This window comes from Chrysemys picta, chromosome 24 (genome assembly GCF_011386835.1).
Source record: "Chrysemys picta bellii isolate R12L10 chromosome 24, ASM1138683v2, whole genome shotgun sequence".
In the NCBI taxonomy this organism is placed as follows: Eukaryota; Metazoa; Chordata; order Testudines; family Emydidae; genus Chrysemys; species Chrysemys picta.
The window spans coordinates 3477461-3503057 of record NC_088814.1 but is presented as its reverse complement, the minus strand read 5'-3'; the positions used below and the strand labels follow the sequence as shown (position 1 = coordinate 3503057).

General features: G+C 57.4%; 1 protein-coding gene across 6 annotated transcripts in view; it reads left to right on the top strand.

Annotated features, from left to right (window-relative positions):
• Window positions 1-25597, top strand: part of GRB7 (growth factor receptor bound protein 7) — a 51230-nt gene that overhangs the window by 8745 nt on the left and 16888 nt on the right. For 4 of the 6 annotated variants that reach the window (XM_065577611.1, XM_008162726.4, XM_065577610.1 and 1 more), the window contains exons 2-4: window positions 752-842; window positions 23733-23931; window positions 25227-25368. In XM_065577611.1, coding sequence (XP_065433683.1) covers window positions 770-842; window positions 23733-23931; window positions 25227-25368 — 414 coding nt within the window. In that variant the 5' untranslated portion in view covers window positions 752-769. Of the gene's footprint in view, window positions 1-50; window positions 178-751; window positions 843-23732; window positions 23932-25226; window positions 25369-25597 lie in introns of those variants that run through there. The other 2 variants (XM_042844579.2, XM_042844580.2) reach the window with 2 other exon arrangements.

The window sequence follows — 25597 nt, the reverse complement described above, 5'->3', positions numbered from 1 at the left end:
CCTTCTGCACAAAGCCAGCAGCAGCAGCGAGCTATAGCTGGGAAATTACAGTAAAGCAAGAGCCCAGATAAGGCTCCCAGCTGGGGCCGGTGGTTTGGAACAGAAATGGTCATAACTGCTAGGAGAGGACAAGAGGACGCGGAAGGGGAGCGCTAGGAAGTGGGCACCATGGGCGAGGTAGGGTGGGCTCATTGCCCCCAACGGATGGGGGATTCTAGTCTCTCACTTTACTGCTAATTCTCTTTGTGGGGGGCTGGTCAGTGAGTCCCTCAGGCCCACCCTTGGGGGTCCTGGCACTGATTTCAGGGTCATTGCTGTTTATAGATGATTGGCACCAGGGAGGGAAAAGGGGGGTCACATACAATGCCATAGCCAACACCATGGCTGAGGGCTGGGGGGGAGCCAGAGCCTTTCACCGGCAGGGCCTGGTGGGATGCAGTGACGGTCTAAGAGCAATGCCCAGACACCATGGTGATGGGTGCAGTATAAGAATCTAGACAGCCAGAGGGGGGCCTCCACTCAGTTCCCATGGCGCTCCCCCGTCGCTGGCACTAACCACTCCCCTCACTGGTAGTGAAGCTGAGAGCTGCATGGGCCATAGAGAAGCTCTGGGCTCATGAGGGTTGGGGGAGCTGTTCGCACCGCTGTTCGCACTTGGTGGTTCTCCCTCTGGGTGCCCGGTGTTCTCCCAGCGCCCCGGGTGCGGCTGTGTGTGCTGGGACTGAGGGACCCTTCCTGTCCTCTCCCACAGGAGAATGTGGAGCTGGGGATGTCGGGGCGCAGGATTTGGGCCTGGATCCGAGGGAGATCGCTCCGCCTCGCCGCTCAGAGCCAGGGGAAAGGTAGGGAACGCCCCGCCGCACGTGGCCAGGGCCGGATTTCCAATTAGGCACAGTAGGCACGTGCCTCGGGGCACCTAAAAGTTAAAAGTGGGTTAAAAGTTTAATTTTTTTATGGAAAATACAGAAGTCAGCTATAGGCGGAGGGGGGGGGGGCGCTGAAATGGCGCCTAGGGCGTAAATCCAGCCCTGCATGTGGCTTGTGACAAACCCACAGGAGCCGAGAGACCCTCCCGCGAAACAGGGTCCCAAGGAGCCTCACAACCCCGCCGCGTGGCAGCTCACCATCACCTTCCCTGCCCCACACGGGGAAACGGGGCTGGGGATAGAACCCAGGTGTCCTGGCTCCCTGCCCTGGGCTCTAGCCCCAGCCCCCCACAAGCGCTGTGTTCTCCCTGGAGTGCACCGGACGCTGCCCCCTGCCATCCCCGCCGGCCAGCCCAGCTCCTGGCCCAGGGCACTGCAATCCCACAGCCTGGCCAGGCGACTCTGCCCCATCCGTGAGGGACTGTTGCTAAGAGACGGCTCAGGAGCGTTTCAAACAGCGCTGAGGCAGAGGCCGTCCTCGGAGAGCTGCTGGTTGGGGGCAGCGCCGGGGTCCGAAACTCCAAGAACGTGAAAAGGTGCCTACAGGCCTAGTGATAATCCACAGCGAGAGGGACAGAGCTACCCAGAGAAATATCTGTCTCTACGCCCCTGGCCACACCAATCCACTCAAGTGATTGATTTCTAAGGCTCCCAGCGTGCCAGTCACCACCATCTTACTGTTCTGACGCCAACAGCCACAATCTCTCATCGCTCACGTTTCGACGGCTTCGGTCTCTTCCGTCCCCGTGGGTCCCAAAGCCCTTTGCACCCACGGGAATCGCTTGGCCTACCAGTGGGCTGGTGGGGGGACAAGACAGCTGTTCAACCGCGCACTGTCGCAGTGAGGACGTGAGGACAAACAGATCGGGGTGAGGTACCTTGGCAGAGCTGGGTAGATAGGGGAAGCAGGAGGACAGGACAGCTGTGTGCATGTATCTGGGAAGGAGCGCAGCATGCAGGGGCTGCTTGCACCGCGATCGGATTAAACTCCGTCGAACCTGGTGCAGCCACTCTGCCCAGCCAAGGCTGCAGCGACAGGGGACGGAGGGGAACTTTGGTCACCCCATCGCACTCCCTGCTGGGGACCCCGCTTTCCAACGCCCAGTTAGTGATCTAATCCAGCCCCCCTGCTGGGCGCAGGCCTCTGTCGAGTCCGGTGCCACCTGGCGGGAAGTCTGTGTGATTGCAACCCTTGGGTAAAAGAAAGAGGAGGCTGTTTATAGACAGGAATCACGTCTGACACTAACCCCGGGCCACAGATGGCTTCACGGCCATCAGTGCACTGCCCGCCACTGCCATGCAGACCAGCAGGACAATGGTTAGAGGCAGAACCCAGAACCTCTTGCTCCACAGCTCCAGCCTCCTCCCACGGGTGCTAAAGGAGCACACCAGTGCGGCTGCACGGGAGACCCCCGTGGAGTGAGTGCGGAGCTGGGCTGTCCTGGGTTCTAATCCCAGCTCAGGACTGAGAGCCAGGACTCCTGGGTTCTATTCCCAACTCTGTGACGTGGGACACGCCTCTTCTGCCTCAGTTTCCCCACCTGTGAAAGGGGGATCAATGTCCTGACTCCACTCCCAGCGAGAGGGGCCGGGGGTTAACATGTGCAAAGCTCTTTGGGATCATCGGAGGGGCGGGGGAGCAGGCCAAAGGCAGCCTGGGCGAATGGGAGAGGCAGAATGAATGAGGGATGGGGAGTTTACAGGGCTTGTTCCCTTCCCCTCCTGGTGGGAGCCCCAACACCCTCAGGGGAGGGGGAAGCTGCAGCAGATGCTGGATTGCAGCTGATTTATTGAGCAGAGGGGTCTGCTTGAGTTCTGGGAGTATTACACTAGTGCTTAGAGACTGCTGGGTGGAGCAGCTACATGGGACAGTCCCTTCCCCCAAAGAGCTAACTAAGCAAGAAGATCATTATCCCCCTTTCAATGGGGGAGGGGGGGAAACTGAGGCACTGAGCGGGGACATGACTCGCCCAAGGTCTCACAAGGCATCTGGAGCAGAACGAGGAATTGAACCGAGGTTTCCAGAGTCCCAGCCTCGGGCTGTAACCCGCAGCAGGACGTCCGAGGGCCAAGCCTGGGATGCCGACTCAGCACCTGGCAGGCGGCACTGGCTGGTCAGGCTGATTGACTAATTCCTTCCCACCCTGCATCTTCTCAGCAAGCCATTTCTCAGCCTGGTGGAGTAGCCTCAACCCCAACCGACGATGAGGGTGGAGGGGGGGGGTGGAACGCACCCACACGGGCTGGGTTTAGCTGATCTCTGGGGCTTGCGTCCAGGGGAAGGGGGCAGACGTTGAGGTAAGGCAGGTGCCCTGGGTATGGTCACTGGGCTGGGCAGAACGGCCAGTGCTGGGAGAGTCCCAAACTGGCTGAATGTAGGGCTGACTGTTTCTCGGAAGAAGGGATGGTGGTTTGTGGTTAAGGGCCAGCACTGAGCCTCCAGACTCCAGGCTCTATTCCTAGCTAGCTCTGGAAAGTCAGCGGTTCCTAGCACATCGGAGCAGGGGACTGTGAGTCCAGGACTTCTAGGATTTCTGACTTAGCTACAGCTTCTCTGTGGCCAAGTCACCTGGCCTGGGAAGTAGGACACCTGGGTTCTATTGCCAGTTCTCTGTGCTAGGTCCCTTATTGTTAATTATTTGAATTGAGGTTGCAGCTAGGAGCCCCGGTAATGGGACAGGTGCATATCCGTGCCTCGGTTTCCTTATCTATAAAATAATGAACAGCATGACCCTCCCCTCTTTCCCAGCAGAAGGCAGAATAATGCTTGTAAAGTGCTAAGAGATCCTGCCACAGAAGAGTCAATTATTACCTCTAGACTAGAGGCTCTGCTCTCCTGCCGAAGGGGGAAAGTACCGCCAGCTGCTGTCGTTAGGCCACTGGTCTCGCCTAAGCACTGCTTTCCAGGCTATGCTTCTCCCCAGCAGGGCGTTGGCGCAGAGAGCCGAGAGATTGCTCGCTTGAGGCTGTGTGTGCTGGCAGATCGCCCAGGGAGGGTTAGTATGCTGTCCTCGGTGCTCCGGACAGGGGCTTCGTTGGAAGGGACGTTCCGGACTCAGAAAGGGGCGTCAGCGTGGACCCATCTGCGCAGGGACCAGCGAGGCATCCTGACCTACTCCCCACACTCGAAAGGGCAGCACTGAGCAACTGCCCCAGTGCAATATGGGCAACTCCCCCCTCCTCTCCTGGCTCAGGCTTCTGCAGGAGCAGGGTGCCAGGCCTCATGGTGCTGCAGGAGCAGCAGTACCAGGCGGGATGGAGCAGCGCTTGGAGCCAGCATGGCTGCGGGGGACAGGACTCTGCGTTAGGTTCCTGCCAGGAAATCCGGCTGCTAGAGTCCAGCTCCGTATCCACTGGGTGCCACGATTTGTGGAGCGTTTTGTCGAGGGAGCTGGCCAGCTCGGAGTGCTCTGAGCCCTCTTGTCGCCAGGGGTCTAGACACCAGCTCCCCATGCCCCTCAGAATGGGTTTAATGGATGATTGTTTATTATTCGTGTTGCAGCAGCACACGGAGTATCCAGCTGCATAGCCAGGCACTGCACAGATGCCCAGGGTGAGACAGTCCCTGTCCCAAACTGCGGACGGTCTGAACAGACCAGGCAGACACAGGGCGGGAGGGGAAACTGAGGCACTGACTTCTGCATTGTCATGGATTGTCCAGGCATTGCACAGAATTAACAGACAAAGCCCGAGTCCCTGTCCCCATTTTGCTGTCCTGATCCCCAGTGCAGGGGAAACCGAGGCACAGAGTAGAAAAGTGACTTGCCTGAGGCAAGATTGAGGGGGGCAAAGCCAGGATCAGCACTGAACACCCCGACGGGCTTAGCCCGCAGAGCTGGGGCCAGGTGTTGGGCAACAGACACGCAGGGGATGGGGCCTCCTCTCCCCCGCCCAATGAAGGACGACGGCTGCTTCAACAGCATCCCCTGTCCCCACCCAAGCCCTCTCCTCCAGCTGCAGAGGGAGAAGTGAGGAATGTGTGCTGCAAAGCCATGGGTGAGTGGGTGGGGGTCTTTTTTAGCTCTGACGTCTCCCCATCCGTCACAGTTGTTTCTTCCACGGCCGGGGTTGAGAGAGGACGGCGCGGGGGAGGGCACTGATTGTGTTTTGAATTTTGAACATTAATCCCTGCACGTTGCACAAGAGTCTGGTGGAAAATGCTGTCCCAGCACTTTGTCAGGATTTACAACTCTGCTGCTGCTGCTGGCTGGGCACACACAAAAAATCTCTCTGTTAAGAGCACCAGCTACCTGGAGGGGGCACCACTGCAGCAGCAAAGGCACCTGGGCAGGAGCATGTGTGGGCCCAAACAGGCCGTCGGCATGCAAGCCAATATGATGTGTGCCCACAATGCACGCTCACCGTGCGCCAGTGTACACCACACATACTCAGACCTGCACTCTGCACAGTCATCCTGCACAAGACTATAGCAGGGCTCAGAAAAGAACTAGATAAGTTCATGCAGGATAGGTCCATCAGGTGTCCCTGGCCTCTGTTTGCCAGAAGCTGGGAATGGGCGACAGGGGATGGATCACTTGATGATTCCCTGTTCTGTTCATTCCCTCTGGGGCACTGGGCGTTGTCTGCTGTCAGAGACAGGACACTGGGCTAGATGGACCATTGGTCTGACTGCTCTTAATCGTCTTATGTACCAACCTGCAATACGCAGCCAACCCTGAACTCAGACATGGACTACGCACACCCACCACTGAGGACGTGGGCAGTCATGCCCAGTGGTTAGAGCAGAAGTCAGCAATCAGAGCCAATGGTTAGGACTGGGTTAGCTAGAGTAAGGCAAGGCTGGATTGAAGGCAGGAGCAGGGCTGCAGGCACTGTCACAGCCAGGGGCGGCTCCAGGCACCAGCGCACCAAGCATGTGCCTGGGGCGGCAAGCCGCGGGGGGCGGCCTGCCGGTTGCTGTGGGGGGCGGCAGTCAGGGAGCCTTCGGCGGAATGCCTGCGGGAGGTGCCAGCCAGCCCAGACGTTAGTCAGGCACAGCTGGAAGACGAATATGAACAGTCACAGAACAGAATGCCCGCGGCTTCGGCGGTAATTCGGCGGCGGCGGCTATGCCGAAGCCGCGGGACCGGTGGACCTCCTGCAGGCATGCTGCCGAATCCACGTTACCAGCGGCCCTCCCGTGCTGCTGAAAGCCACCTGCCTGCCGTGCTTTGGACGTCCAAAAACATAGAGCTGCCCCGATCACAGCCGTGAATAAATTATTCCAGCAGGTGAAGCAAGCAGTGACCTGTGTCTGCTGCTGGCTTAAGAACAGTTCGCTGACTCTCCCAACCAGTCAGGCAGCTTATAGACCAGCTACCCTGGTTAGATCGCCTGAGTCAGCCACTGCAGTAGGCCCCTGATTCCTGACCCTGCACACAAACATGTGCTATGCACAGTCACTGTGCACATAGCTGCACTATGCACAACCACCGTGTGCAAAGCTGCGCCATGCACCTACGCGGTACACAAGCGCACACTGTGCATACACCCAAGCACAAGTACCTGTGCCACAGATGGGCAGATAAGCTCAGCAGGACAAAGCCCAACACCGCGCTGTCAGGTCACGCAGGGGACTCCCAGCCCCTTTGCTGTGCAAAGGGATCAGCCCGGACCCCGGAAGGGGGCTGTGTATGGAGAGGGACACCCCTGGAGGCAGTACAGAGGCCCGACACACAAGGCAACCCTTGCCCCTGCCCTGAGATTTCCCCCACTGATAACAAGTTGGAGCCTGCACTTAGGGGCAGCTCTATTCTGTGACTGTTCAAATTCGTCTTCCAGCTGTGCCTGACTAACGTCTGGGCTGGCTGGCACCTCCCAGCCCTCTCTCCGTACCCAGGCAGGGTAATAAACACCCTGGAGTGTGCTAGGCCCGGACACGGCTGCTCTCGTTCTGCCCGTTTCCCCGGTGAGCCCTGAACGGTGCAGGTCAGACATATGTTGCTCTTGGCCAGGGGCCAGGCAGTGACAGGGCCCTCTGTGAGTTATGAAATCTATAATGAGAGTACTGAGTAACAGGCTGCCGGCCCCGCCTGGCACCCGCCCGCGAGTTCAAAGGGGCACGGAGAGTCCCGGACAGGGGAAAGACAGATCAGACCAAGAGAATGGCGCACAGGGGGTACTGGACACAACAGAGCCTCCATTGCGTGGGGCTCCCAGAGTTGGAGCGGCAGGAGGGCAGTGGGTTGAGATCGAGGGGCAGGCAGAGTTGTTATGGGGGGAAGCCCAGGGCTGGAATAGCCAGGGGGCTGCGGGCTGGCGTTGAGGGGCATCAGCCAGCCACGTGAGGGAATATTGCAGAGCATCTGTCCACGCTAGGCCTGGCCTTCTTTGTCTTTCCTCGTCACCCCGCAAGCGCCCCTGGACCCAGGAGACTCCAGATTTGCCGACCACCTTGGAATCCCTGGAACTGCCCCTTGTAAGCAGGTGCCGCTCCAGGCCTGGGTGGGTGCCTGGCATCTCAAGTCCTGGCAGGTGGCACACGCCCCTGGGGTCGGGGCGCTGCGTTGGGGAGGGGTGGCATGGAAAGACATTCGCCTGCCTGGGGGACTCGAGGACACAGACCCCCCCAGGGAAGCTGCAGAGCTGGAGGGGGTTGGCAGTAAAGCTGCTTCCACATCCAGGGCTGCTCTAAGGGTCGGTCCATAAAGCCAGGGAAAGGCCTAGGATGGGGGACCCACCTCAACGCATCCCCACCGACAGGCTGTGCCTCTCCCCAGCTCCCCTTACACCCGCCAATCAGTCAGGAGGGGTTCATAATGCCGGGGGCGGGGGAGGAGTGCTCTTAGACGCACCCAGCCGGGCAGGGAGGGGGAGGCACTAACCACGCCGGCTGCCATAGGGCATGGGCACCCTGCCCCAGCACAATGGGCCCATTGATTCGGGGCAGGGCGAGGAGGTGCAGGAGTCTCGTCTGGGCCAGGGAGGGGCCCGTCGGCACCTGGCTGGTGCCAGGGAACATTCCTGCCAGCGAGGGCGACGGGGCTTGGAGCAGGGTCGATTCTGTGCAATGCGGAAGCCTGATGCGCCCCAGAGGTGGTTTGCAGGCCCGGCTCGTCCTTCGGGACGTCGGAGCCCCAATGCCTGTGTTTGGTGAGGGGCAACAGCCTGGATTTATGTTCCTTGGTGACCGGGCAGAGCCTGCCCTGGGTGGGATCCAGAACGGGGCCCGTTTCTTGGCCAGGGTGAATGGCCCCAAAAGGGGAGACTTCGGGTGGGCGGGGAGGGAGAGCAAACATGGCAGCGGCTCGGAGCAATGGGCCTTCCGGGGGGTACTGCTCCCCTTCCTCCCACCCAACCCCCCCTGCCCCGGCTGCTCAGGGCAGCTTGCGGCCCCCGAAATGCCCGCAAAGGGTCGAGAGGCAGGTTGGCACCCCCAGAGGGCAGGGCCTGCCGCAGAGAGGTCTGTTCCCCGGGGGGCACACACAGCCTGCTAAGAAAGTCCTGAAGAATTAAGCCTGTGACGGGGGAGAGGGGGAGACTGGCCCAAGGTCACACAGGGCGAACCCCGCTCTCCTGGCTGCTAGCCACTAGGTCAGCCTCCCTCTCCAGGGCTGTGGTGATCACAGGCTCTTTCACGGCCTCACGGGCTGAGTGAAACCACGGCTCTGTCTCCCTCCTGGTCCAGCATTCCCCTGTTCCCCTGAGGTTGGGACAAAGCCTGATGCAAACAGCGGGACCATGGGGTGCGTGGGGATAGTTGGCATCTCCTAGTTCCCGGCTATGCCGAATCCTAGAGGCTCGGCTAAGGAGAAGGGGCCGGGCATGTGCGTGTGCACGGGGGGAGTTATCAACAAAGCTACTGAGTTACAAAGTTAATAGCAAAGCAGGCAGCCGCAGCGGGGCCCTGCACCTGCCACGGGGCCTTTTGTTGATCCTGCTGGGCCGGTGAAGCTGTTTTTCCTCTCCCCGGCGTGATGTCAAGCAGGGGGCGTGTGCTGCCAGCCGCCAGCGAGGCAGGTAGATAAAGGATTAGAGCGAAACAGGAATCCCCAGTTTTTCCGTCAAGCCAGCAGAGACGGAGTGTCTCCCCACCTCTGGGGCCAGGTAAGCGGCTGGTTTGCTCCCCCCACACACTAGTCTGGACGCGGGGCACGGTTTGTAACGCGGGGGCGAGGGCAGGTGTGTGACCCCATGCTCCTCCGGCCGGCAGGGCTCTGGGGCAATATCCCTAGTTTCAGACTAACGCGCTTTCTCTTCCGCCATGGCTCTTCTCTCGCTTCGTCGGTTCTTTGTTCCACCCTCCCCTTCCTCGCCTTCTTCCTTCCTCCATTCCTACCTTTCTTCCCTTCATTTCTCTCCCCCATCCCGCTTTTCCCACCTGCTCCTGCCGCTCCGGCCCAGCCAAGTGAGATGGGAACCGGGCAGAGGAGACGCCCTCGGGGCAGGAGAGCCGGGGCCCGTGCGGTGCCTTGCTCCTGGGGTGTCTGCAGAGGCAGGTGATAGGTGGGAACGGGACCCCCGTCGGCCATCGGGAAGGGAGTAGCCACAGGAAGGGATTCCCGGGGAGCACCTGTTTCTGGCTGCAGCAACTGCAGGGCAGACCCTAACGAAGCCAGGGCCTCCAGCGACGTGGTCACCTAGGGAACAAACTCTTCCCTGCAGGGCCAGGAGACTGATCGTGAGTCTCGGGAGCGAACCTGGAAGCCCGGAGTCCAGCACCTGACTGTGTGCTGGGTTTATTATCTCAGCGGCTGAGGGGGCCCCCCCCGGCCTCTGTCTTTGTGCTCCATCGATCGTCTCCAGCTGCCTGGGTTACGCGCGGATCTGGCACCTCCGCGATGTGGGACTTGCTCCAGGATGCTGGAAAGTGCTTGCAGGGGCAGGCGATGGTCAGGCCGTATTAGGGGTACCCAGGGCAAACAGGCACCATTGACGCTAGCGAGCGCTGACCTGATGCCACGGTGATGGGCAGGGGGTAAGGACCTAGTTAGGCCCGACTAGGAAATACAATAGAGTAGGATGGGAGGAGGCTTCTAGCGGGAGCGGCTTCTCCCCAGGAATATCCCAGGGGGCCAGGTTACCAAGGAGAACGGCGATGGCTGGAGGACCTTTCTGAGGGCCAGATTTTGAGCTCACAAAGAGGAAGGGCACAGAAGCCGGGGGACGAGGGAAGCCCTTCTTTACTCCTGCCCCAAGCTGGGTCTCTCGTTACCCTGCTGAGAGACAGGGCAACGGACGAGCGAGACATGGCACACATGGAAGCCCTCTACAGTGTAGCCAGTGGGGGCCAGCCGAGCCAGCCCGCCTGGGACCGTGACTGAGCCCTGCTGGGACAAATGTGCTTTGGCCTCTTCCCGGGTCATTTCCTCTGCTGCGGAGCCTGTGTCCAAGGACGTCAGCAAAGGGCCCACATCCTTCCTGCATCCCAGCAGGGCTTTGTCCCCAAAGCCAATCATCCCTGTCCCTCCCATTAACCCTTCGAGTGCTGCCCGCCCACTTGGGGACCGCTCAGGGACGGCAGGACCCTACGTACATGTCCGTGCCCCACCCCACCCCGCCCCCGAGGTCCGTGAACCGGAGTCTGGCTATCCACTCGGCTGCCAAGCGAAGAGTTCTGCTCCTGCTGAGGTGGGGAGACTTCCCGGCCTCTCCCAGCCAGTGCCCTTCAGTCCTGTGGTCGAAATCACACCGACCCCTGCTGGGCCATGTGGCCTGGCACGGCTTGGAAGTTGCTTGCACATGAAATGCAGGCCGACAGCCTTTCTATGAGACGCTTTAATGGCTGAGCTGGGAGGTGGCGGGCAGGTGAGGGCGTAGGTTACTGATTAAAGCCCTTGGTTTGTGTTTGCTGGGGGGGCCGGCAGTGCTGGATGGTCTCTCAGCGGGTGGCAGGGACAGAACATCCAATGAATTAAGCTCCGGGGCACCCGTCTTCCCCACCCGCAGCCCATCAGCTCAGCCAGGCACGGCTGTCCTGAGCTCACCAGCAGGTCTGCAGAGCACTGGGGCATTCAGGGCAGGGATGAAAGAAGCAGCGCGTCCGTGAGCCAAGAAATGCTGCGCTCTGGCTGGTTGTTGCTGGTGCTTTGTCAACCATCACTAAGGCCTGTACGGGCAGGCTGGGCGGCTGCTCTAGTCGTGTTTAAACTTTAAACAGCTTTCATGGGCACGGTTGGATTTTAAAAGGTTCGAAATCCAAGAGCCTGGGAGGTTCTAAAAGGACCAAGCTCCTTGAGCCCATGAAGTTATTGATATATAACTGTGTTTTGATAAATGCCAGCCGTGCACAAAGCGCTCCAAGTCATGGGGCCAGAGCATCGGCCAATGTAAACTGGCCTGCACCCATCGCACTCTGCTGATTTAGACAAGCTGAGAATTCGGCCTGTTGTCCCTGCCCCAAAGTGCTGACAGTCCAAAAGAAAGTTCTTAAGGGTTCTAAAATCCAGAACCCACCGAGGTTTAAGGCGGTCTCCATTGTAGAACCCAGGAAGTTCTAAATGGTTCTCAGTTTGAAAACCCACAAAGTTCAAAAAGTTTGAAGTTCTAGAGCCTGTACTATCCTGAGAGATTCTTTGTTTTGGTTAGAAACTTAGAAAGTCAAAGAACCCGCCCGTGTAAGGCACATACTCTAGAACCCAGGATGTTGTCAGTGGTTGGTTGGGGGCTTCCCACCTGTCCAGTTCTGTGCTCTCAGCCATCTCAGTCTTGGAACCCCTGTTTCCCTGGGAGGTCCCGGGGGCAGCGTCTTACAGGAGGTGGTTGTGATAATGGGCTGAGTTTCAGGCATGGCATCCAGGTTGCTTGGAGCATCAGACAGTGTTTCTCTGTGAGGTTAAGGAAGCGCCTTCGTGCTTTGGTTTGGCTTCGTTTGATTCCAATATACCAGTACATTTCCCCACTTCGAGCCCTCCCATCAGATTCTCCATTTGCAGAGCTCTGATCCGTCACCGTCTTTCCGCCTTGTCGTTTTGTCAAGGATAAGCTGTTTCCACACCGGGATGCCGCTCTATAATCTGCACTTGCCCGTTGCAGCAAGAGTCTGGGGAGGATGCCGACTCGAGGGCCGTCTTCTCAAACTATTTGGATCAGGTGTCTCTACCCATTTTTGTGGCCCCTGTCTCTCCTTCTTGTTTGTGGACAGCTTGGAATTCACAGAATTCATGAATCTGAAGATTTGTGATGATCAGCGCAAATCGTCACGAGCTCGCTGGGTTTCAGGGGAGATGTAAAACTGAGGTCCCACCCACTTGTGGCCATATAATTTTGCTCATGCTTCGCATTATAGGCCTGTATTCTAGCCCAATTCCAGCTCTGCCTCCTTAAATTCTCCTTCATGTTTCAACTGGATGCGGCAATCGTCACTTCAACTCTTGTGTAGCGTAGCGGCGACTGTTAAAACAGCTGCTGTGTTTCACCCTAGAGGTGGCTGCATTCAATGGAAAGTGAGCGGAATCCTGCACTTAGAAAACCAGGCTCAAACCTCAGTTTGGCTTGCGTTAAATCCACAGTAAGTGGGGGCCACTCTAGCTTTCCACCGGCGAAACCGAGCTCTGAACCTAGTTTTTTGGAAAGCCGCTTCGCAACGTCAGGCCTTGAAATTGCTCCCCCCTCCAGCGGCACGTGTGAACTTTCCAAGCACAAACACCTTGGGAAGTTGCTCTTGACAGAGCATGAGCCTGGGACCTTGACCAGAGACAGATAATGGACTCTGAGCTTCCTGCCCTACCAGGCAGGCAGCGACCTGCAAAGGGCTGGGGAGAGACAAATATGCCCCCCTCCCTGGGGACTGTAAATAATAAATGAATGATTAAACCCTGAGATCAATAAGCCTCTCGCCTTGGCCTGTTGAACAAATTAAACTTTAAATGGGGCTGCTTTCTCCAGGACGTGCTGTTGTTGGCCGTGTACAGATTTCATCAGGGTTGGTTTTTTTAGAGAGGGGTGTGTGTGCGTGCAGGTGCGTGCGTGTGGTCGGTCTGTGTGTGCGCATGTGTCGGTGTGCTAATGGTCTGTGTGTGGGTGTGTGTCTGTATGGGTCTCCTTTTATTTATGCATCTCTCTCTCTCTGTGTGGGAGGGTGTGGGTATGTGTTTTGCATCCTAGCCAGTGGCTTTGCCGTTAGCCAGGAAGTTGTTTTCCAGGAGTAGGCTCCCAGGCAGAGAGCAGAATACGTAGTTTGCAAATGTAGGAGTGGGCGGCAAGTGGCCCAACTTCCTGCTACACTTTATGCCTGGGCCTCTCAGCTGCCCTTTGTAGAGGTGATCGGAGATCAAAGAAACAGACTTTTCGATGGAGTATTCGGGTACCTGGCTTTCCGAGGTGCAGTTGAGATTCTGGAAGCATTGATGTCTCCGAGTGTCTATCCGTTTGCAGTGTTGTTGTAGCCATGTTGGTCCCAGGATGTTAGACAGACAAGAGATATTACCTCACCCACCTTATCTGTCTGTCTATCTATGCTCTTTACAGAGTGCTTCTTCTGGTGGTGTCTCTCCCAGGTCGGCACCCGCCTCCTTTCACCGGAACACATTCGGTTACTTCAACCCTGTTTTGCCAGGTTGGAGAGTGACATCCTTGCCCCACCCCCATGAGCATCACGTAAAGTAACGCTTTGGGGCAGGTCCCCTGGGTGAGGGGTGGAAGGAATCGGGCCTGGGACTCGGCAGGCAGACCCTACGAATCCGCATCCACATTAAAAGGGAATTAAATGGTCTACACTTAAAACTTGGGTCAGCGCCTAGCAACCCCCTGACCGACACAGCTGGGCCGCCTTAATCCCCAGGGTAGACGCTGCTATGGGGGCAGAAGAATGTTTCCGTTGATGTAACTAGAATCGTTCTGGGAGGTGATGTTCCTCCACCGATAGAAGACCCCTTCTGCCGGTGTAGGTGGCGTCTACACTATGGGGTTATGCCGCCATAGCAACGCCAGCAGAGCTGTGCCGATATAGTCTCCGGAGTGTAGACACAATGTAAGTGGCTGCATTCAGCTCTGCATGCACAGCAGGGCTTATGGTGTCTTCAGAGCGCTGGAACCATGGGCCCCCAGCCTCCCCATTTTGAACCTGTAACCAAAGAACCAGCTGGTTAATTTCAGCCCTTCGCTGGTTTTGTTTGGCATGGTGGCTCAGCACAACTTCAGGCCCCAGGAATTTATTTCATGGTAAGAAGTCCCGGGCCACCAGGACACTGTCATGCTTCAGGTTACAAACCCCTCACCCAACTGGGGGCCAGGAAGGAAATGTCCCCTGTTGGACTGTATGGATCAGGGAGGAGCATTATTGTGCAGGGTTGGACTTCTGTGATCTGTGGGACCTCATCCTCCTCTCTCACCGCAGTTTGATGCTGGCCTAGCTCTGTTGGTCAATGGAGTTATTCCTGTTTATACCCGTGTGAGAGAACTTGTATTCCCCTGTGTCCATGCAATACATTGGTACAATGGTTGCTCTAACACTTAGAAAGGACCAGATCCGGCATTGTGTAAAGGATAAAAGCAGGATCAGGACCTGAGAGGTGACAAAGAACATCGGCTGAGGCAGCAAAGTGTTACCAAAAGTCCTTGTGCCGGTGCTTATGTCAAAACAAGAAACGGGTAGAGGAATGAAGAGCCAAAGTTACTGGGAGACGGCAAAGCTGTAAATTGCTGGAGACCAATGATGACGGGCTGCTGACCTTGAGGCTTTTGGGGGCTTGGTGCTCGTTATAAGTAGTAACTTCTCCTGGGCTATACAGTACATACTGGGCAGGTGCATTCTTGGTATTTCCATGTGTGCCATGTTTAGATGAGGAAGATAGGTCATATTTTAGAAAAAATGTTAACTAGGGAGGATGCTGGGGGTCCTCGCAACCAGCCACCAGGTTCTTAAAGGCGTTAACCCTTTTCTACACTCCTGCATAAAACTGTATAGCAGACATGCCGTTGGACACGAGCTATTTTTCTACCTAGCTACAGGGTGTCTGTCACGGAGGCACTGGAGCATCGGTGCAAGCAATACTGCATTCCTACTCGCACCCCGTGTGAGGCAGGGCAGGTCTATTGTCCCCGGTTACACACAGGAAACTGAGATGCAAAGAGACTAAAGGCCACGTGGTTATAGGTATTTAGGCACCTGCTGGGGAGCCTCTCTGCATCTTTAGGTACCTAAATACCTTAGGAATCTGGTCCTAAGTGGCTTGCCCACAGGGTCACACAGGATGTCTGTGGCAGAGACAGGGCACTGAATCCAATTCTCCAGCTCTTTAACCGCTAAATTACCCTTCCTCCCTGTAGCCTTTGCTATGTCTCTAGTGCACTGATCTGAGCCCAAGCCCCCCTTTCTGTGCACACATAAATCAGTCTGACAGGTCAGCGAGCACTCAGCACCCAGGTCCTCAGACCCTGCTGGGGGCTGGGTCATCAGAGCCCGAGTCCCACTGCGACTTGGGTCCCTGCCCTATCATTGTGCAGTGTGGACGCCTTAGCGCGGCTGTAAGTCCCAGGTCCAGCAATTGTAAACCCAGGTTTAAAATGCAATGTTAACGCTCAAGCGCGGGCTTGGAATTACCTGGATTCACAATGCAGTGTAAACATAGGGTCATTCCTCAGCTTTGGGGTCATTGTTTTAGCCCTCAGCAGGACTCTAGTCTCATATGACACTAGGGTTGTATCGTCGCTGGTAGCTACTGGATTGGCAGTCTAGTCAACAGTCAAACTTTAGACTCAAACATTTCCTGTACACTTGTGCAAATCCCTTAGAAGTTTGTGTAAACAACTAATAAAACTGAAGCAGTTTACGTGATTGGCTCACACTCACATAACATTTTTATTATAAACATCTTGAAAGTACCTGTGATTATGGCACCCAGGTGCTGATAGACATCTGGGGTGGGGTTTTCAAAAGCCCCTTAAGTGACTTAGGAGCACAAGTCTCATTGCAGGTCAATAAGGCTTGTGCTTCTAAATCACTTAAGCTGTTTTGAAAATCATATCTGTAAAGTGTAATACAGTTAATGTATCAGGTATTTCGGGCGTGGAAGAGTTAAAATGCTGTGTGGTGTTTCATGCACGATGCTATGTGTGATATGCAACAGAGGGTCCTGTGGCACCTTTGAGACTAACAGAAGTATTGGGAGCATAAGCTTTCGTGGGTAAGAACCTCACTTCTTCAGATGCAAGATGTGTGATATGACATCAGAGAAACTTAGCTACCTTGCTTTGCGCTTCTATCGCAGTTTCATCCCTGAAAATTACAGTGCTTAACAATCCAGGGTCAGTATCTTCACCTGCATTTTACAGCTGGGGAAAATGAGTTAGAGAGAAGGGAGGGGACTCACCCAGTGTGCCAGAGGCAGAGGCCTGTCTAGAGCCCAGGAGTCCTGACCACCAGTCTTAGGGTGACCAGACAGCAAATGTGAAAAATCGGGACCGCGGGGCAGGGGGGGTTAATAGGAGCCTATATAAGAAAAAGACCCCAAAATCGGGACTGTCCCTATAAAATCGGGACATCTGGTCATCCTAAGCAGTCTCCTGCTCCAAGCGTATATGTATGCTGTATCCAGACCTGTAGATGCGTCTATGGGGAGAATGTTTTTCCCTCTGTGGAAATTCTGCTGCGTTTGCAGCCTCTGGCTCCTCAGAGGACTTTAACCCCAGGGCTCTGTCTGCCTCTCGGCCCCTCGTGGGTTCTGTTCTAATCCAGCTCATACGTTTCTCTCGCGCTGCAGTACGGTATGTGCTAGCGGGGAGGTTTACGAAGCAGCTGCTGTGCTGGGCTGAGTTCCACACACAGATGCGTCTCCACGCATCCCCCTAATCTTCTAAACATGCCCCCGTGTGACTCTAGTCTGGCTCCAGGATTCCTTCCTTTTCCCAGATCCCCCCAGTGCCACAATCAGGGCAGAGAGTAGATTCCAGGCGCCTGCCATGAACCTCAGCCTCGGGATGTTTCATGCTTTGCTGGGCGCTGCCAGCATGCAGGGCGCTGCACAAACGGGCAGCCCCTTCTCCAGGGACGTGAGGATCTAGCGCAGGGACAGACCCACTGGACCACATTCAGAACCAGCATAAACAGGCAAAGCCCTGATCCCTCATTGCCCTAGCTAGGGGGCCGCTGGGCGCAGGAGCGGTGAGGTGGGGTGGGGAACGGCCAGAGATTATCTGCACTCTGCTGGTCCTCTACCCCTGGCAAAGCCCCATAGAAGCCTTGAAACAAGGGCACAATTCAGGGCTGGCCGAGCCAGCCCAGAGAACCTGCAGACCCTGCAGAGGAGAGCTGGCATCTCTGTTTACAAGTGCCTGCTGTTCCTCATCAAACTGAAGTTGCTTTTTTGCGACCTTGGGACTTCCCAGAAACGCACTCGACCGTAGAAAAGGGTTCTTAAACCGGAGCCAAGGAATCAAGCCAATTGGATTACATCCCTCAGCAGGTTTATTACCGTGGCAGCTACAGGATTTGTTCCAGCCGGAGCTAATGGCTGGGCTTGGGCGTCTCCCTCCTGAGTCTGAGCCGGCGGCTGTTCATTTTCACCTGCATCCATGCGGCATGAGGCGCTATCTGAATAAGCCTGGCACCTACCAGGATACAATCGCGAGAGGTATCGATCCTCATGCAGCAGGGCACAAAGCGACGGCTAGTTACAGGGGTCAGGAAGGAACCTGCCCTCCTGGGACAGTATTGCAGAGCTCGGTGTGCTGCATGTGGGTGGAAGGAAAACTGCACCTTCCTCTGACTCATCCAGCTTTAGTCACCATCTGAGGCAAGTTACTGGACCAGCTGGGCCCACTGGTCTGCCTGGCTGTGGCAGATCAGGTGTGATGCAGGGCTAGATGGGCAGCAGGGAACAGGGGATAGCAGACTGGATGGAGCCAGTGGGCTCACCCAGCACTCCAGATTAGGGGGATGATGCTGGGCCAGATGGACTTCTGGACTGATAGTCCCTTTGATTTCTCTCATTCACCCCTTAGTCCTGTGCCGCGTGAAGCAGTATGGCCTTGTGTAGCCGGGTTCTCCCCCTTGACAAAGGCTCAGGACCACACAGCGCCCTCGTTATGACCCAGTGTCTGAACGTCCCAGCCAGCTGGATGTCCCAGATACCAAGGGGGTGAGCTGTAGTAGGGAAGGGCCAGCAGTTCATCATGCTGGGGAGGTCCAGCTGCAGAACTGGTTTATCCAGAAGCAGGGAGGCGTATGGGCTGCGGGGTAGGGGGAAGAGGTGATCAGCTCCAGTAGGCTGTGTTAAGCAGTGTCCTACCTGCACTGCATGTACCGCTCATGTGCTATGCAAAAATCTCCAAGCACACTCAGGCTGGTACTTTGCTGGTGGTTCCAGGGGGAATCCACTCCTGAGCAGAGGGGTCTAAGCACCACCTAAATATTGGAGGCAAAACCCATTGCTCTGCCTTGGGGAGGTTTTATGATCAATTAGTTTAAATCCATAGAATTTGTTGCCTACTAAAGGATCCCACGTTTAGCAGATTGATTGTGATTGGGAATCATGTCCTCTTTTCCCCAAATGCAGCCACCTTTGGAGTAGAAGGTCACAGCTGTTTGTAACAGCTCACAGCAACACTATATAACAGGTGCAGTCAGAACACGAAGGAGAATTTTGCACCCCGTTGAATCTCTGGGGTGGAATGTAGGTCAGCAGAACCCAGTTACCCTAGACTGGAATTTTGCCAGGATACTGAGGTGAACACCTGGATTCCAGTACAAGGTACAACAGGATTTAATCACTACAAGGGCCTCAGATTTGCATCACATCCATGTGATGGGGACAACGGGGAAAATGTTCACAAGCGCCCGAATGATTTAGGATTGAAGGCCCCTGGACTTTCAGTGCTGAAGGCCATGCCTTCCTCGCTTACTGGAGAGTCACCCTGTGCCTGCGTGCGAAGAGTGCCGTTTTCCAGATCGCCAGCACGCTTTCTCCCACAGGATCAGCACAAGCACAAACCCAGTATAATACTGCTTAGCTTGGACCTCAGCGGCAAGCATAATAAACAGTTGTAAAATTAGCTGGCTCCCAAGCCCTTGTGCTGAGCCTGTGTATGGGGCTAAGTCATATCCACTGTGTGCTGATTCCCCCCTCTCTGGGCAGGTTCCATTTGGGCCCTATGTTGATACAATTAATAACTTGGCACCTGTCTCATCTTTAGGCACCAAAGTACCTTTAAAATCTGACCCTCAATCCTTACTGGACAGGGTCCATTCCCGGCGGGTGCAGAAATCCTAGCCAGGATTTACTGATGATCTTGCCAGGGAAAAAGTTTTCTCCCAGGACGCCTAGGAGCCAGGCATGGGGAGGGCACCTGCTACCTGTGAGCTTGCTGCAAAGTCAGGGGCGGATCCCTTTTCCCACTGGGAAGGGGCTCTGGATGCAGGCTAGCAACTGGAGTGGGATCGCTGGACCCAGTCCAGCACCGGCGACTGACGCTGCTTGGAGGGTGTTAGATGAATGGGGGACTCCTGCCACCAGCTGAGTGGTTCCACCTCTCGGTGGTTCCCAGTCCCCCAGCCCCTACAGAGGGAGCACCGCACCCCATTTCCTGTAGGTGCCCTAGGGATCAAGGTGGGGCCCTGCAGCCATCCCTAGTGCACCCTGCTCTGACATGGTGGCTCCTTTGAAACCAGACAGCAAAGGGGGAGATCGGTCACTCCCTCCCTTCACACCTCCCGTCCCATTCCCTCCCCAACACTCCTCTTCTGTCCAAGGCAAGTCAAAGGCCTGGGATTTGCCACCCACTGCCCATTACACTCCCCTGCCCCCTCCCCCTGGGCAGCGGGAGCAAATGCCTGGCGTGGTTGGGTGGGTTGTGGTCCCACGCCCAGTGTCTCGGTGGTGCCTGGCAGTGCCCGTTGCGCAATCCGCCTGGCGATCGCTGCTTTGTTTTGCAGTTTGTCTGGGGTGGGTGGATGTTTTCGAGCGGGATATAAAAGGCAGGAAGCTGTGAGGGTGAATCACAGCTCAGGGCCCGCCTTAAAGGAACCCTGCCTCATTCCCTTCGGGCCAGGGTGGCTTGAGTCAGAGCAGTGCGGGGGAGGGAAGGAAACAGCAAGAAGTTGCCAAGCTGAGAATCCAGGTGCCCCCTTCCCGTGCCCACATCTGATGCTCCCTCCTCCTTCCGGCCCAGACCCCCTGCTGGATGGACAACATTGCTGTGGCTGGAGATGTTGGTGTCGGGAGGGCTCTTACCAGCCTAACATTGCAGGGGGGGTGCCAGGGTGGCAGGGGAAGTGTCCTTTGCCGCTCCCCCACCCCCCCGTCATGCCCATGGAGCCGCAGACGCCTCAACTTTAATACTTCAGTGATTTTAATGACGTTCTCCCAGGCCCATAAAACCTGTTTGTGTAGTGACACTGGGCAGAGGGGGGGCTGTTTATCTCCCCAAAACTGCGTCAGCTGCAGCCGCAGCCAGAATTAGTTGGGCTTGTTGTGCCTTCCCTTCCGTGCCCCCGGCAACGGGGTGTGAGCAGAGCTAGCTTGTAGACAGCATCCCCCCAGCGCAGTGCGAGAAGGGTTAACTCAGGGGCCAGAGGCCGGCTTATGTGCGGCCACCCCCCGCCCTTGGAGTCCCCTACTATCCCCACTGGAGATTATCCTGCCCTGGAGAGACAACGGGGCTGACTGTGGTGGTGCAGGCCCCCAGACTCATAGCAGGCCTGGGCTGCTGGATGACAGCATCCGGCTACCACTCACCGGAGCAGGGATCCAAACTGGTGACGGGCTCTGTGACCCACAGCCAGCCCCCTGGAGCCATTCGGTCCCCATGGAGAGCTAGAGGGCAAGTCTGCTCTGGCAGGCAGGACACTGGCTTGAGCACTGGGGTCGATTCTCAGCTCTGTTACAGACTCCCGGGACAAGTCACTTGGCCACTCTGTTTCTCAGTACCCCACCTGTACTCTGGGGATAAAGCCCTCCCCTGCGGCACAGGGTGCTGTGATGAAAGGCCGCACAAAACCCACCAAACACCCTATTCTCTCTCCTGTCATCTCTCTGAGTGGGGCAGGCTAGCTCCTGCTGATCACGCCTCCCTTGTCTTTACTCCCCTGGCACCACGCTCTGGCTTCACCTGCCCTGGGAGCCAGGAGAGGTCACGTAGGTAATTAGCAACCGAAGATGCCAGCGATCCTGTTTCCTCCGGATCGATCCCTCCAGCGCAGGGCCCTGCGAATTATTGCAAGCATCCCCGGGTCGGTCGGCAGTGCTGAGACACCAGGGAGTGCTGTGGGTGGGAGAGGGAGTCCCCTCTCGCAGGGGGCACAGCCTGCAAACAGGGGTCCCGGGGTGTGAGGGAAAGAAGAGGAGGCGGCTGAGCTGATAGGAGCAGCGGTGTCATGGGAGCCTGGAACGGGTCGCGTCCTGCTCTCAGCTGGGTTGGCATGAATCCTGTGAAGTCAGGGGAGTAACAGAGATCAGAATCTGGCCCCGGAGCCCACAGGACTGGCCTCATTATCCAACCCACCCAGTGTCTGTTTCACACTCCTGCTCACCGGGGCCGGGCCTAGTGGAGAATCCGGCTGCCCCAGCTTGTCTGACTCCATCACAACTTCTCCAGCTCAACCCCGCGTCTCACCACAGCGCCCGGACCCAGACGGAAGGAGGCAGACGCAACATCACAGCAACACAGACAAATCCAGAAAGCTGCTTTTCTAACCTATCCGTGGCTCTTTGGAGCCCAGCCACCACGGTGATGGGCACCTTAGGAAAACTGAGAGTCATCAGGCCAGCTGGAAGGGCCTGGCAGCAGCCCAGGAGTGGCCAGTGGGGATCATCTGGACATCGCAGTCCAGGCTGCTAGCCAGTTTGACCACTGGCCCCTTCAGCAACCAACTAGATGGAGCATGTTGTGTATTTGGTTGCCCCCAAGGACATAACAGAGCAGCTAACTGGCTGCCTCTGCGTCTGTGGGTCAGCCTGGGCAGAGGCGCCCGGTCCGGAGCTGGTAGGCTGGGCCATGCCCACCCCAGTAGCAGAGTGTGTGGGCAATGCCTGCCCTGACCTCCGCAGCCAACACAAACCTCTGGGCAAGGTGGAAAGGGACCCAGTACAGAGGAAACACGAATGCTGCCTCCGACCTGGCTCTAGATCCCACCAGCCTCTAGCCAGGCCGCCTGCAAACAAGCGCATGGAAGAGGTCTGCAGTGGGAAGGGCGGGGCTGTGTTGTGTCACCTGCCCACATGCTGACTCATCCCTTCGTTGTGGATCAAGGGAAAACCATGGGCCAAGGGAGCTGCCAAGGGCAGGCTTGGGAGCCGGTGCCCCGTGGAGGCCAGCTGCCGGATTGTGGCCAAAGGGGCCAGATGCCAGCACCCCCTGCCTCTGATTCTGGCTTTGCAGTTCTTCCTTCTGACGCCCGGCACATTGGGGTGTAGCCAGATGGGCTCTAGCTCGTGCCAGCAGTGTAGCTGCTCTTGCCGAAACGCAGACAACTGGAGAGCTGAGCCTGGTGCAGCCTGCAGGGTGAGTCAGTGATTGACACCCAGCATGGGCTGCCAGACTGGGAGATTGGCACCTGTAAAAATCTGGTCCAGGCTGCCCGAGAAAGCAGGCACGGAGCAGGCGAGACGGAAGGGTAACCGCTCACGCTCAGAGGGGACACTGGTCAGTTTCTGGAGGTGCCAGGGAGCATGACACCCGTCCTCAGCAAATGTTTCTTTAGGCTAAACCAAATTTGGTGCTGATGGGCTGAGATGGCAGCAACTCCACGTGCAACCAGCCGAGTGACACGTGCGTGAGACTGGTGCACGCTTAGTGCGAGTGCACGGAGTCCATGTGCAATTAGCCGACTGACTTGTGCAATCGGGATAACTGTGCCCAGAAGACCTGCCTGATTGCTTAAAATTCCTGGCCAAGGCCCCAGGTGCACCCACCGAGCCTGCTGGGACAGCACCGAAGGCGGTGGAAGGTTCCTGAACAAGCCACCTTGCCCATGTGGCTCAGCAGGGCCTCTTACCACTGGACTTCTCCAGCCCTTGCCTGCTAGACCCCGTCCCACTATCTTGGTTCAACACAGGCCTCTGGCCAAGCCGGCCTCCTCTGGGACCATCATTCTACCCGAGTCATCTGACCCAGTTCAATAAGGGGGCTGTTGGATGTGGCCCGGGGCTGTGGTGATAGCAGGGGAGAGGTTGCACCCCTTCGCACCGCAGGGATGAGCTAACAGGAATCCAGCCCCAGTTCAGGGCACACTCCAGGGCCGGGAGGGGTTCTGGCAGGTTTGGGTACTTCGTGCTTTGCCGCAGATGGGGCTTTCTCTTTGTTAGGGCCAGAATCTGCTCTGAGCCACGCCGGCGCCCAGCCAGAGGGACCCCACTGACTAGAGTAGCCGGTGGTAATGTAAGTTGCAGCTTTCAGAGCGATGAAGTGTCAGCTTGGCTCTTTGGGGCGCAGGCACCGTGGGGACGGGGCGATCGCTGCCCTGCCCAGTGCCGCCGATTCTGCACCCAGGTCACAGATGGTCACCTGGGGGTGGGAGGTTGGAGAGAGGGAATCCCCCACTGTTTGGCTGGTGCCCGGGTGCTTCCTGCCAGCTGCCTCTCCCTGGTGTCGCTAGGTGCCCAACCTTCCTATGGGCGCTTAGGCCTCATTCGCCAGCGTGGCCCGTTCCTGCCGCAGGGCAGCGCTCTTTGCCCCAGGCTGGAGGAGAGGGGCATGCGCCTCAGTGCAGCTCCCCGTGGCAGGAGATCCAGCGGCAGCGCGGGGTGTGGGTGAAGGTACATCCAGCCCTCTTCTGTGTGGAGCAGGGGTGCCCCCTCCCCAAACGGCCCAGCGGGACCCAGGCTATGGCTGAGTCTGGCGCGCGGCATGGCGGGCAGGGAAGGCGCAGTGGTTGGAAGGAAGTCACAGAGGCAGGAGTAACCATCCCAGTCTCCTCTCTTCTCTCTGCAGATAATGCCATGGACCTGGCAGCGCTGCGGAACGACCTGCCCACCACCTTGGACAACCTGTACCAGGGCCACCTGGAGCAGGACCGACCCCGGAGCCTGCCCAATGGCCATGCCTTCCCCACCGGCGAGCAGGACAAGGCCGGGCTGCTGGCCGGCGGCGACATGAAGCGCTCACAGCCACTGGTCATCCAAGTCAACAGGTTGGGAGCAGGGCATTGTGGGAAACTCCATCTTTCCCTCAACAACAGGGTCCCATGATTTTCCCAGCAGTGTGTCTGGCCTGCCCACTCGGGTGGGGCGGAGAGCGAGTGTCTCGGTCCCCTTGTGGAGCTGTGATTCCCTCACCACCATTAGCCCCCAAGCCACATGGTCCTGGAAGGTTGATCATGTTAAAGCACAAGACTGGGAGTCAGGACTCCTGGGCTCTAGTCCCAACTCTGCCACTGACTGGCTGTGTGACCTTGGGTGAGTCTCTTCCCCTCTTCATACCTCAGTTTCCTCCTCTGCAAAATGGAGGCTTGTGCCACAACCCTCCCCCACCGGGAGGGAGGGGAGCATCAGCTAGTGGAGGGATCCAGCAGGAGGAGACAGGGGTGCAGCCTGCAAGGAGGGTGTGCTTGTTACAAGGCAACCAAATCACTCCACATGAACAGAAAAGACACCAGAATCTCCCAGCCCCCGGGCTTGGGCCTCGCCCCGGCACTGGCCCCCGACCGTCCCATACACCTTTACTTCCCAAGAAGTCAATGTACAGCCCCTGTGTGGCATTAACCCCCTACTCACTGGGATCCGGTAGTGCTGCAGCCCCTGGGATGGGGAAATGGACGTTTGTGGAGGCACCTTCCCCGCCTTTGAGCCTGGATGAACAGCACTAGGGAGAGCCAAGGGGTTTAGGGTTAATTATTAACTTGCCCGCCCGCCTCTAGTGCTCGGAGTCCCTTTAAGAGCAGAGTGAAATCACCACGCTGCTGCTGCTGCCTGGGGTGCAGGGCCGGCTCTAGCGTTTTTGACGCCCCAAGCAGCAAAAAAATAAATAAATAAATCCGCGATCACGATCGGCGGCAGCTCTACCACCACTTCATTCTACAGCGGCAATTCGACGGCAGGTCCTTCGCTCCCCTCTTCGTTGGCCGCCCCAGGCACCTGCTTGCTATGCTGGTGCCTGGAGCCAGTCCTGCTGGGGTGGGGGGTAGCTTTTGTTGGCACAGCCGTCAATCCCTGGGGAGGGGCGTTTGCCTTCAGGCTCTGGCTACTTTGGGCCCGATCCTCCGCCCTTTGTGCTGTTGTTTGCATCGGAAGGTTGTGTGACTCATGTGATCTCAGGGTGGCTCACATGTCTCTTACATGGGGGTCTGTGTGGCTCCCATGGGTTTGCTTTACCCTCTAACTGGGCCAAACACCGTGCTGCGCAGGGCAGGGCCGTGGCAGGCTGGGCGTGGAGAGCCAGGCCCCTGCACCGTCCGCGCCCTCACCCCAAACCTCTCCTTTCTGGCAGGAAGCTGAAGGAGGAGGAGCCGCGAGCCTCGTCGCTGCCGTCCATCCCCAACCCCTTCCCCGAGCTCTGCAGCCCCTCCAAGTCGCCCATCCTCAGCAGCCCCTCGGCAGGGCAAGGCCCGCAGCACGAAAGCGGCCCCCACGTAAGTGCACCTGATCAGAGGCTGGGAGGGCACGGCAGCTCCTGGACGGGTTTGCTGCGTTGGCCACAGCGGTGGTTGGACACATGGGGAATGATTGGGCCTGCGTGCCAGGACACCTGGGTTCTCTCCCTAGTTCTGGCAGGGGGCGGAGTCTAGTGGTTGGGGCAGTGGGGTTGGGTGTCAGGACTCCTGGGTCCTATTCCCAGCTCTGCCGCTGACCTGCTGTTTG